Here is a 12,647-nt window from a genome sequence, read left to right as displayed (position 1 = left end):
TGCCCCAGTCTAGTGACTCGCTTGGGGGCATCCCTGCAGAGACCTGTGGTGTGGGCTGCAGCCAATGGAGCCCTGACAAGAGTGGGGCTACTTCAGAGAGCTGCGGCATAGGTGGGGCCGTTGCCACAGCGTGGGCATTACCTTTGGGGGTGATGTTGCTATCCCAGTACATTTGGAAGGCAGATTATCAGACCAATGGGCTATTTTTGAGCCATAAAGTTTAATGGAGTTTCCCCCTGTTAGGTTTTATATTTACTTGAGACCTATCACCTCTTTGTTCTTTCTTCTTTTTGGAATGGGAATGCCTGTCACATGCCTGTTCTACCATTTTATTTTGGAAACGTGTAACTTGTTTGATTTCACAAGTTCACAGCTTGGAGAGCAATTTACCTCAGGATGGATTGTATCCTGCGTTTTACCCATGTCTGATTTAGCTATCTGGATGAGATTTGAACTTAGACTGTAGAGCTGTTGTTGGAATGAGTTAAGACTTCTAGGACTGTTGAGATGTATTTTACATGTGAGAAGGACATGAATTTGGGGAGAGGGGCAGGGGCAGAGTGTATGGACTGGATTTTTGTGTCCTCCTCCCCAAATTCATATGTTGAAGTCCTAAGCCCATCGCCTACTCCCTTATAATGGTGCCTTTGGGAGGTGATTAAGTCATGAAGGTGTAGCTCTTGTGAACAGAAAGAGACCCCCAGAGAGCTCTCTCACTTCTTCCCCACATGAGGGCACAGTGAGAAGTAGGGCATCTGTGAACTAGGAAGTAGACCCTGACCAGACACCAAATCTGTCAGCACCTTGGTCTTGGACTTCCCAGTCTCCAGAGCTGTGGGAGATAAATGTTTGTTGCTTAAATCACTAGGTCTCCATATTTTGTTATAGCAGCCTGGACTAAGACATTGAATAAATGTTATTAAAAATATTTCAGAAGAAAAGAGAAACCAAAAGAAATCTTGCAAATATTGGTAGACTTTTCTTTTAAGGGGGGTTATTTATGGTAAAAAGAAAATGGTCAGGGTGAGAAAAATATATTTACTGATAATGTATAGTGTAATAGTCTATGAATGGCTGTTGAAGAAATGCAGTAGAAGAGAAGATAACTCAAAAAGGAGAAAGTAGAGAATATGGAAAGGTGAAGTATCTATATAAGACTTTGTCTTATTTCAAGTTTTAGATTTAAAACTCAGGTACCTCTGAAAGGGGACTGGCTTCCGTCCTAAGCAGTGAATGACTGCCTTTTCCCAGATTTAGTCACTGGGACTCGAAGCTTAAATACAACTTTTTTGTTTTGGGTTTGCTTGCAGGTCGGTTATTTCCCTATGAGGAGAATGCAAGAAGGCTGAAATGAGGAGCCAGGAAAAGGAAGAAGGCAGGCTGGAGTCAAGTAGAGGACAGTGGGCTTAGTAGTGATTGTGCTCCTTGGTCTGCAAGACTTACTGTGTCGGGAGCAAGCAAACAATGGCTGCATCCCTGTGATACTCTTTTTACCCCAGCAACATGAATTGATATTCTTAGACCTCCTCAAGAAATATTTGTACTGGGCTTCCCTGGTGGCGCAGTGGTTGAGAGTCTGCCTGCCGATGCAGGGGACACAGGTTCGTGCCCCAGTCCGGGAGGATCCCACATGCCGCGGAGCGGCTGGGCCCGTGAGCCATGGCCGCTGAGCCTGCGCATCTGGAGCCTGTGCTCCACAACGGGAGAGGCCACAACAGTGAGAGGCCCGCGTACCGCAAAAAAAAAAAAAAAAAAAAAAAAAGAAATATTTGTACTGATTTCCTTCTCAGTGTGAGGAGGGAATGTACAATTGAGGAAAGAAACTAATACATGGCAAGTTTGGTCATAATGTTTCACTGAAGCTAATGACAAAATATCTGTAAAATTGAAATGTCAAAAGAAAAACTCAGTTTCAGACATGCGAATATTAGCTTACTGCTTTAAGGTAAGGTTCATACTTATTTAAAACTTTGAAGGAGAAAATGTTTTCATTGTGTCTGAGTGGTTCTGTGGTGTATGTTAACGGAAAAATAATTACCTTCTGAAATGCTTGAAAAGTAAGTACAGTGATTTTGGGCAGTAGCGGCAAGACATAAATGTCTTCAACCTCAAAGAAGTTTTTCTTTTTTTTGGTCCCAAAGAATTGCCTTTTCATATAGACAATATCATTGGAAACCTTGGAAACCAGAGACTGAAGTACAGCTCCGGAAAGAGTGAATACTAAATTGTCAATAATGAAAATGATTGACTTTGTTGAAAGGTGTTTCGCCCCCTTTGTTTGACCACGGCTGCGAGTTTGAACTGATAAAATCAGTAATTGCTGAGCTAATTAATGGAACTGTGCCAGGGAATTTAGAATCCAGGCAGCAGGTCGTTTCCTTCGGGAGCCTTCATAATTGGTGGGACTAAGTTTGGAAGAGAAGCCAGATTTAGTGTCTTGCTGGTGTGTTTTTCCACTTCCCTGCATCTAAATCAGTCCTCCAGACAAAAATGGTGCACCACTGAGTCAGCTGGAACACGCTGCCCTTCCTGCCAGCGCCCTCACTGGGTTTAAGGCAGTTGAAATCAGCTGTGAGCCACTGGCCTCAGTTTGAAGTAAAAGATCTTTTCCTGCAGCTCGTTCCACAGTGTGGTGGAAGGGTAAGATCCATTGTATTGTGAACCTAGGTCTAATCAGTATTCTGAAAATTCATTAAATGAATTGCATTATTATTTTTAATGTACCTACCAGTGCTGAGTTAGATGTATTTTGATTTTTAAAAATGGAATAGATAGAATTATTCTTTCTTATCTTTCCTCTTTGAAATGGCAGCTGCTCAGAATGTAGAGAGCCCTGTGGTGGTCTCAGAGAATGGGACTCCAACTTCAAAATAAGAAATGCAACTGAAAATAAACTCCCTCACACAAGAGGGCATCAAAGAAAGTTCAAGGTAGGGAGTTTTCCTAAGTCACGTGACTCATAAAGTAAAAGGCTGAAAAATGATAATAAGAATTCCTAGTTAGAAATGGCCCGATTTTCTACCCTGCTATAGCTTTCATCTGTTGGCAAATGATAAAAGAGTGGCCTCATTCTAGCTTACTCTAAGGGTACTTAATAGAATTACTTACTTAGTTTTTAGGCATCACTTTTCATTTTCAAATCACTTTTTTCACATAAACTAATTGTTATTACACAGGGTTATTTTGACAGCAACATGAGGACAAAAATCCATGACAGCTTGCCTTAGTGCCTTTTAATGACTAAGGGGCAAGATAGTGGAAGAGCTGAAAGTTAGCATCGTAATGGACAGACGTGATCAAATTGTCTTTTATCCTCTCAAATATTATTGAAAAGTAATTTTTAAATGTTTCTTTACCAATCTCCAAACTCAGTGAGAATGTTAAAAAACAACTCATATACTTTATCAGTTCATCCCATTCCCTAGCTTGATATTTTAAAAACGTTTTCATCATAACCCATTATTTCCTTTCCTCTCTTCAAGAAGGGAGGAACACATTGACACATTTTTATATATCAGGTAATCTGATTTTAAGGAAATGGCTTTACTTTCATCTTTTACTCAGGCATTTTCAGGAGCTCTGGCATTTTACAATTTAATCAGAAACGGGTTATATCTTGGTTTAGAAATAAAGTGTGAATTGTTGAGCCTCTAATATGTACTACAGGCCCATGAATGTCACTTGCTAACCTCCAGGTTCAAATCTTACAGCAATACTTTAAATACCAGGGCAGAATGTACTTCTTTATATGTCTTTCTTTATAGCCTCAAAACTAAAGAAGATACTTGGATATAATGTGGAAACACATGACAAAGCAATTTTCTGGGTAGAAATACTTTATTTTGATTGTAGTGTAATGATATTATGGAATTTCCATGGATTTGAAGATATATTTATAGTGCTGTGTTGTATACTTTATGTATTATAATATTGCTTCATTAAGTCAAGTTATAATAACTCTTAGCATTTTCTGTAAACAAAGGGAATATTTTCATTGAGGTTGCTCCTGTTGAGGATACTTGTCCTCAGATTTTATACTGTTGGTCCGTCTAGTAAAGTAGCGGTGTTAGTGTAAAAGTGATCAGCAACCTTTATGCTCCTAAAATTAATTGCTCCCCAATGAGGCTCAAAGAACTCAGTTTTATAGGAACTGACTACTCCTTCCTTCCTTCATTTATCTCTCTTTCTTTCTTTTTTTTTTTTTAAGAAGGAAAGAGTAGATGAGAAAAAGATGGAAAACAAGAGGACATAGGAATACTATGTCCTAGGGGGATAAGTAGCAATAAAAAAGTGAAGAGATCAGGAAAAACTGAAGATGAAGTGGGAGTTTGGTCTGGGATTGAGAGTATGGGGAACATAAATGTAGCTGGTAATAGAAAGAACTTCAGATCATGTAATAGAAAGAACCTGGCATACTTACAGCAGTGTGGCTTAGTGAAAAATAAGGATGCAGTAGTACAAAATGGAAAGCTCACAGCCAGACAGGACTGGGCTCAATCTCATCTCCACCTCCAATTAGCCACATGCCTTTGGGTGATACGGCTTTTGGACTATTTCCTCATCAGTAAATTTGGGATATCTGCCCACTAAAGATGACTACAGGGTGAGGGCATCTGGCATGATGATACCTGGTAATGAATGGGAGGGATTCAAAAAATTACCTGCATAATTATTATAAGTAATCCATAGATTGAGGGAGATTACATGATGGGGGATGAGCAAGAAACGTACCATCCAGGTGAATTCTGGGCAGAGTGGAGAAATAGACCAGTTTGGCCCTTAGCAGTCTTTTTGTGTTTCACATTTCACAATACACTGCTCAGTGAATTATTCTGTTTGCCTAGAGCTCTGTGAGCTCTCCTTTCTGAAAGTCTCCTTTGCATTATTGCACCTCCTCCTTTTTTCCTTAGAAATTGTTTTCTGGAATTGATTTGTAGAACCCCGGCATCAAAGATCAGTTAAACTCATTTATTTTAAAGAAGTAGAAACTAAAAAGAGAAACCCAAAGTGGGTATTTTTTTAAATTAATTAATTAATTTGGTTGCATGGGGTCTTAGTTGTGGCAGGCGGGCTCCTTAGTTGCAGCTCGCGGGCTCCTTAGCTGCGCCAAAGTGGGCATTACTGAACTCAGGTTGGACTGCTCGCCACTTGAAAGTCAATACTTGAGAGACAAGTGCTGGTAGGAATGGAAAGGTTGCTTTATTCAGGAGACCTGCAACCTGGGGAGAAGGTGGACTTGTGTTCTAGAACCAACTCAGAAGATTCTGCTCTGCCATGAAAGATTTTAAAGGGAAAAAGGGGGAGTAAACTCATTTAATCATTGAGGTAGGGGGTCAGATTCATCACCATCTCCCATTGCATGCAGACTTATGGACTCCTTGTGATCTTTCTTTAAATGCTGTCTTGTTCACACAGTTGGCTTGAGGGATTACAGAAGGGGAAGCTGGGGAAAAGATCGAGTCATCTGTTAATTACTTAGTCTTCATTTCTATTTCTTTGATCTAAGGAAAGAATCAACAGGTTAGGCAAGGCATCGTGCTTGGGCAGGAGGTGAGTAGAGCATGGGGGTGCCTAGTTTAAAGGTTAGTTACAATATAGCTTTGCTAAAGTGACAAGACAAAAGGGGCCTCCTGCAGAGAGCTGCTTCCTGCAAAGGGCTCTTCCCTGAAAAGAGCAAAGCATACCCAGCCTTAGTAACAGAAACTTGAAGAATCCCTTGAAAAAGCAGGTGAAGTGTTTTGCAATCCCAAATTACTTGGTAGCTGGAGATTAATTACCTGAGTTCTTCAGATCTATCATGGTTGGGCTTCATGAGTAGAAGGGGGGAGGTTCCCCAGATCCTGATATTTTATACAAAATTTTGTGTGTATACACATCTTTCTGGTGGAGAAGGTCTATATCTTTCATCAGATTCCCAAAGGGGCATTTACTATCTCAAGTTTTAAGAACTATGGTTTAATTCTCTAGACTATAGAAGGGTGGCAGTGCTCTAAGGAATGTATTCTAGTGTCTTGCTGCTCCAAGTGTGGTCCTAAGAGAGCATCAACAGCCACAACTGCGGATCGTCAGCAATGCAGCACCTTAGGTTTTCTGAATGAGTATCTGCGTTTTAACACCGATCTCTAGGTGACAGTTGTGCATATTAAAATATGAGAAGCCCTGTTCCAGGCGTCAGGAGATCAGATTTGACTTTGTACTCTGGCTCTGCCAAACGCTAATGTCCAATCCCGACTGGATTTTTAATATTGCACATTATATGACATTAAACTACCAAACTCAGAATCAGAATGCTTGGGCTCTAGTTCTGAGTTGCACAGCAGTCAGTTGCTGACTTTGGCCAAATCTCTGAACCTGCACGAGTCTCTATTTCTTAGCCAGTAAAATAAAGGAGTAGATTCGTCTTCTTTGAGCTCTGAATTTACCTTTTGTTTCCCACACATGTGTTTTGTCACCACTTATCTCTTGAAATGCTCTCCTTTTGTCAGGGCCCACCAAATGTCTTCCAAACCCTGAAGCCCACACTGGTTTCTTTCATCTTTGAACTTCTATTATAATTTCTGTACTACTCAATTTATCCCTTTATTGTATACTAAAGTTTTCTGTAATTGTTTGATTTGCATATCTTGTTTTCCAAGCTTGGGACCATCCAAGCTGTGTCTATTTCTTCTCTTATTAAAGGTATCATAGCACAGGGCATGTAGTAGACGCCTAATAAATCTGAAGATTGGATGCTGGGTTTTGAGAGAGGACATCTATATGTGACACATGAAGAGCCCCAATCTCCTTAGTTTTAAATTGGTCATGTTAAAACATACAAGTCCCAGTTGCTTTTAGAAGCAATCATCTTAATAGAATAAGCTCAAAGGAAAGAATGTATTGAGCTATACTTCTGCCTCTCAGAATTTCCTTGTCTTTAGTAATTCGGAAATGTATGTATTCATATATATGTGTGTATATATATGCATATGCATATACACACATCTATATAAAGCAAATTAAATTCTTTCACCAAAATAGTAAGACTATTTCCAAGTTAGTTACTAATAAGTTAGCTTGCCATTTCCAGCACAGCTAACAATACAAATACTGTGGTTCTCACTTGGAGAAAGAATTTTTAAAATAATCTTAAAATGACAGAGGACAGAAGACTCCTGTGTTAGAGCAAAAAGACTTCGTTACTCCCAGCACAGCAAGCCCCATGAGTATCCGCATATTTGTGTCAGTTCCTCTTGACCCCCAAGTCCCACAGAGGCAAAGCAGACATTTGCAGATGAATGCCTGCGCGCGCAGTGGGTCATGTTACAGGAGAGGAACCCTGAGGTTAGAGAACCTGAATCTTCTACAGTGGGCGGGCGCGTGCTATCTTTTGCTCCAGGGTTGTTCTTAGTAGTAAGTTTGTCTATCATTTGCTGCAAAGGGAGAAGCGATCTTACATTCTAAGGCTGTTTTCTATGTAAACAGCTTTAACAAGATAGTGTGGAACGAACTGCTGTCAGGGATTAGTTCCATAAGAAGTGCAGGGATGCTAGCGATCCATTGAGAATTGTATTCCAAGAGTGTTATTCTTGCTTCTGTATAATAAACAGATCAGAAACATTTTCAAGAGCTGTCCTATTAAAGCAACTTTTCTTAAGCTGTACAAAGTTCCAACATCCCTCTTTATGTGAGGCTGAAATTTGGGCTTGAGGTCAAATCAGAAATCTTTTACCTTGGGGCACAAATCATTGTCTTACTAAAATGCAAAAGAGAACTGCCCTCTAACCGTGGAGGGCTTAGTGGTTTGAAGTTGGTGACAGAGTAGCTATGTCTTTTGGAGCCCGAGAGTCTGATAGGAATGCACAGGTCGTTCTGACGAAAGGCAGCAGGATCACTTTTGTTGCTTGGGAAGTGGGATTTTGCTGCCCGTTTAGTACTAGATAATCAGGGACAGGGGAACAGCCAATCAGCCTGGGCTTCTAGCTGTGTTTGTGACTCTTGGCAGAGGACTGAGTCCAGGACACCGCACTTTCAAACATTCTAGACCAGTCAAAACATAAACAAAACAATGGGTTGGGCGTGAGCCAGACCTTGAGAGCAGCAGATAGCTGCTGAGTTCCTGTTTGCCTGCTTTCGGCCCAGGAGGAAGAACCCAGTGTTTTGGCCAGATGCTTATATCTCGAGAATCCCACATGATTCTTGTGATTAATGTTGTTTCCTGTCATGTGTTCTAATTAAAAAAATGTTTAAGCTATCGTTGGGGGCGAGGAAAAGTCTGGATGCAGACTTTGATGTAACTTTTCACTGTGGGATCTTTGGTGAGAAGGGTTTAGTGAGGTGTTTTCTAAGTGTCAGGTTGCATCATCATAATCTGAATTTAAGTTTTAATTTTATCTTTTAAAACAATTCTATTTTGCCTGTATCTTTTGAGAAATCGACTAAAGGTTGTTCTCTTTTCTTTTCTTTTTTAATCAGTTACTTACAGTGCGTCCTTAGATGCTATTATTTCCAGTACAACCAGCAATACGAACACTGGGGTGCTGGCATGGAGAGAGAAATCAAAAAAGCGTCTTAAAATGACATCCTTCAACATTGCCCAGGGCATTCGTGCTTTTGATTACCACTCTCGTCTCAAATTAATTGGTATGTAAAATAAATCATGATAACTATGTCTCAAGTTAATTGGTATGTAAAATAAATCATGATAACTATGAGGGACTCATCAATAGTCTGGGATGCATATCCGCACACATGGAGCCTCTTCGCCATGTTGCTTTATCGCCAGAGAGACCAACTTGAGCAGCTCACATTTTATTACGTCTGACAATGATGAATTACGATGTGCAGCGTATAGGAACTACATTGGGGTGACAAGATGAGAAAGTTCCCCAGTGCTTTAATGAGTCTTCTTATCAGAATTGGTGGGGAATGTAAAATGACATAGAGAAAGAATGCAGTGTCTGCCTTCTGCCATCTTCCTAACATCACCAAATGCTCAACCTATACATCATTTTCTTATGTGCGTGCGCACACACACGCACACACACTCACTTACTAGAGAAATGCAAAATGGAGAATGTTTTTCACCTTTCAGAATACAACTTCTAATGGTTTTTGAAAAATTTCAGATTTGTCCTTTAGCATACTAAAGGAGAGTTCTTTTTCTGATGTAAATTTTAGCTGAAGAAATAAGCGATAAAGGTTTTCAGGCATTATCTATTTAAATAAAATATTTAGGTATTTTGAAAGCTGATAATTTGATATATATGATATTAGTTCAAATATTATAAAAAAGTGAGGTATTATTTTAAAAATTAATAGGGTAGTACAGAGAATGAACATACATGGCCTACAGAATGGGTCATATTAACCCTCTTTCAAAAATTATCATTTATATAGAGTATTGATATCAGCTAAGCAGAGTCTCTAAAATTTCCAACAGTCACAGCTGACAATCACGGTAAAAAGAGACCTTGACTTTGAACTCAGGAATATGCCAACATCAGACTTTCAAGGAGGATTGTAGATTTATTAGAGAAAGCTGGAGGAGTTAGTGAATTGAGTTTGGGAGGACTCAAATATCAACCATTGCATTGATTCATGGATTATTTCAGCCCCTTTATACTGATCGCTACCTTGTACCTGGCACAGTGCTGGTATTACATATTACGGTATGCAGTAACACTCAGTGTAAAATTTATCAGTTGTCTTACTAATTTCATACTATGGGGTAAAGACTTGAAACAAGAGTGGATTCACTTCCTCTTATTGCTATAACCCTTACACTGGGTATTAATCCAAATAGGGGTCTGCCATTTATGGCGATTCCATAAATGTGAATAAGTTCAGCTCCACGGTTGGCCCTAAACAAGGGAACGACAAAGAGGGCTCTGCTGAGTTTCCCCAGACCTGAAGAAGCACTGTGCTCCCAATTTTTGATGTGCTCCCTGAATATAATCAATTTGTGTTAAAACAAAACAAAACAAAACTATTGCCTCAATAGAGCAGGTCAAACATATTTCAGCTGCTTATTTGCTTGCAAATACTTGATTATTTACATGACAGTGAAAATAATTGGTTTCCTTACACTTTTTCATTAATTTGGGAACTTTAAATATTGTTTTAGTTCTCTCTTACCCCTGGGATAATTTTAACATGGTCTGCATTCCTAGGCTGTGATGGCTGTAGAGGGGGAACTTTGGGACTGGGAGAAGGATTTTCTGCCCTCCGGGTTGGGCTACTGGTTGCCTCTTAATGGAATTGTCTTGTCCTTTCACCCCATGCAGACTCCTTCTCCCCTCCACCCTGCATTTCAGCTATTTCCAGTGATAACATTCATGCATTAGCCTGGGCTATTGGACAATGATAAGATTTTCCTTCCTTCAAGACAAGGGTGCATTAGTGCTCAGAAGGCTTTTATCTACCTACGGTGATATAGGATGTGATATACTCGTTTCAAAAAAAAGTAGAGTATTCAAGTTATTAAAAACATTTTTTTTCTTTCTAATTCTGATTAGCAGCTGCTGGCTTTAACAATGAAGTTTGCCTTTGGAACCCCTATGTTGTCTCTAAGCCAGTTGGTGTCCTTTGGGGTCACTCAGCCAGTGTAATAGCTGTCCAATTCTTTGCTGCAAGAAAACTTTTCATCTTCTCCAAAGATAAAGTTAGTAACAGTGTGCATTTAATTTATTTAGTTCTGCCTCCCCAGTTCCTATTCAAATCTATCTTTGGTCTGAAATTCCTCTTAGAGCTGGTATAGATTTTTATAATATAGTGACTTACTACTATGTTTTTGGAAATCTGTATTTTAAAAATGATACTGATGGTAATTTAGGAATAGTCCTGGGCAACTGGACAAGGTGTTTCATTAAAAAAAAAATTGTTTTAAACCATGTACTCATAGATGTAATCCTTATTTTTGGGTTCTCAATAGGCCACATCTTGAGAGTTTCCAAAGTACTCACTAATCCAATAAAAATACAAAACAGAAATGGGAATGAGAAAATGTTGCTTTGATAAGATATAGAATTCTTGTTAATTGGCACAGCCAATTAACTATTGTTGCTTTTCCACTGAAGAGACTCAGTAAATTAGAAATCAAAGTTAATCTGAAGAATATCAAGTACATTAATAACATTTCAGTTAAATATATTAGCCCATTCTATTTGACAATATTGGTGCAAATTCTAAATATGGTGGAAAAAACATTGTACCAAAACCAGGTAGTCCCGGTTGTATCCTGATCACATTATTCACTACTCATATCTCCCAGAAAAATTTCTTTATCTCTAATAATCTCATCATGTGTTCCTCTGTAAAGCTTCTGTTTTACATAATGCCTGATATAGATCCAGTTAACATGTGATAGATTTCAAGAACAGAAATCTATGAAGAGAAGAAGGATGGGCAATAGGCTTATTGGGGACAGCCTCTGAGACTTTTTCAGTGACTCTGACTTTTAATTCTATTCTAAAGTGATACTTGTGTATGTGAAAATTAAATAGAAAAAATAGAAATTCATCTTCAAATCCTTAGCCTCACCCTATGCATAAGTCCTGCCAAACTTGCTTATTTTACTGTATTACCTATCAGACCGTAAATCTCCTCCCTTCACCTGAAACTTCACCACTCAACTGCCAATTCTAGTTGATTCTACCATCAAATATATTTATCAGCCTCACCTCTCCCTCTCAACTGCCATTGCTCTAATTCAAAATCTCATCCTCTTTTGAATTATTATCTTTCGAGTTAGCTCATCCAAAACATTGCAAGGTTGCCTAACATGTCTCCCTTCTTGCATACGGGTCTGATTCCAATCTGCCCTTCATCCTGTTAATTAAGTGGTGTCTAAGAAAAAATCTTCAATACCTCCTCTTACCCTCATTCTAAATATCGGCTCTAAAATTCTTAAGCTTTTATATAAAGCCCTCCCCCAGTCTACCAGGCCCACCTCACTTCTTGCTTTTCTCTTCCATTCATCTGATGCTCCGCATCACACTTTGCCTGTTTCCGCCATGCTGCCTCATGGCTCTGCCACGTGCCCTTCTTTCTGCCTTCAGTTCCCTCTCCTCCATTCTCAACTGGCAAAAGCCTATTTATCCTTGAAGTTTCAGACTTTCTGGAGTCTTTCAGACAGACCTAGGTGTTTCTTTCTCTGCACTCCCATTGCACCTGTGTGTCCCTCCTTAGAACATGTGTTCTATTGTACTGAAATTGTAGTTAACTTTCCTAAGTAGGGTCAGTGTCTTTTCAGCTTGTACACTTGGTATCAGTCACAGTGCTTGGCACCTTGCAGTGTTTGTTCAGTGGTTTTTTTTTTTTTTTTTGGCTGCATTGGGTCTTCGTTGCTGCACGCGGGCTTTCTCTAGTTGCGGCAAGTGGGCTTCTCACTGCGGTGGCTTCTTTTGTTGCGGAGCACGGGCTCTAGGTTGACAGGCTCAGTAGTTGTGGCTCACAGGCTCTAGAGCACAGGCTCAGTAGTTGTGGCTCACAGGCTTAGTTGCTCTGTGGCATGTGGGATCTTCCCGGACCAGGGCTCGAACCCATGTCCCCTGCATTGACAGGCAGATTCTTAACCACTGCGCCATCAGGAAGCCCCAGTGATTATTTTTTGACAGTTTGAAGTGAATACATATTACTGTGAATCTTAAATACCAAAGAAAGTCAGAATG

At 39.7% G+C, this 12,647-nt stretch overlaps 1 protein-coding gene across 1 annotated transcript in view; it reads left to right on the top strand.

The window, feature by feature from the left end:
* WDR49 (WD repeat domain 49) overlaps window positions 1–12,647 on the top strand; it is a 140,375-nt gene that overhangs the window by 40,249 nt on the left and 87,479 nt on the right. The window contains 2 exon segments of the mRNA XM_060149012.1: window positions 8,452–8,619; window positions 10,494–10,639. Of these exon segments, the coding sequence (XP_060004995.1) occupies window positions 8,452–8,619; window positions 10,494–10,639 (314 nt within the window).

The sequence above is a fragment of the Lagenorhynchus albirostris genome, chromosome 5, assembly GCF_949774975.1.
Source record: "Lagenorhynchus albirostris chromosome 5, mLagAlb1.1, whole genome shotgun sequence".
In the NCBI taxonomy this organism is placed as follows: Eukaryota; Metazoa; Chordata; class Mammalia; order Artiodactyla; family Delphinidae; genus Lagenorhynchus; species Lagenorhynchus albirostris.
Note: the sequence above shows the minus strand (reverse complement) of the source record. Positions and strands in the feature narration are given on the sequence as shown.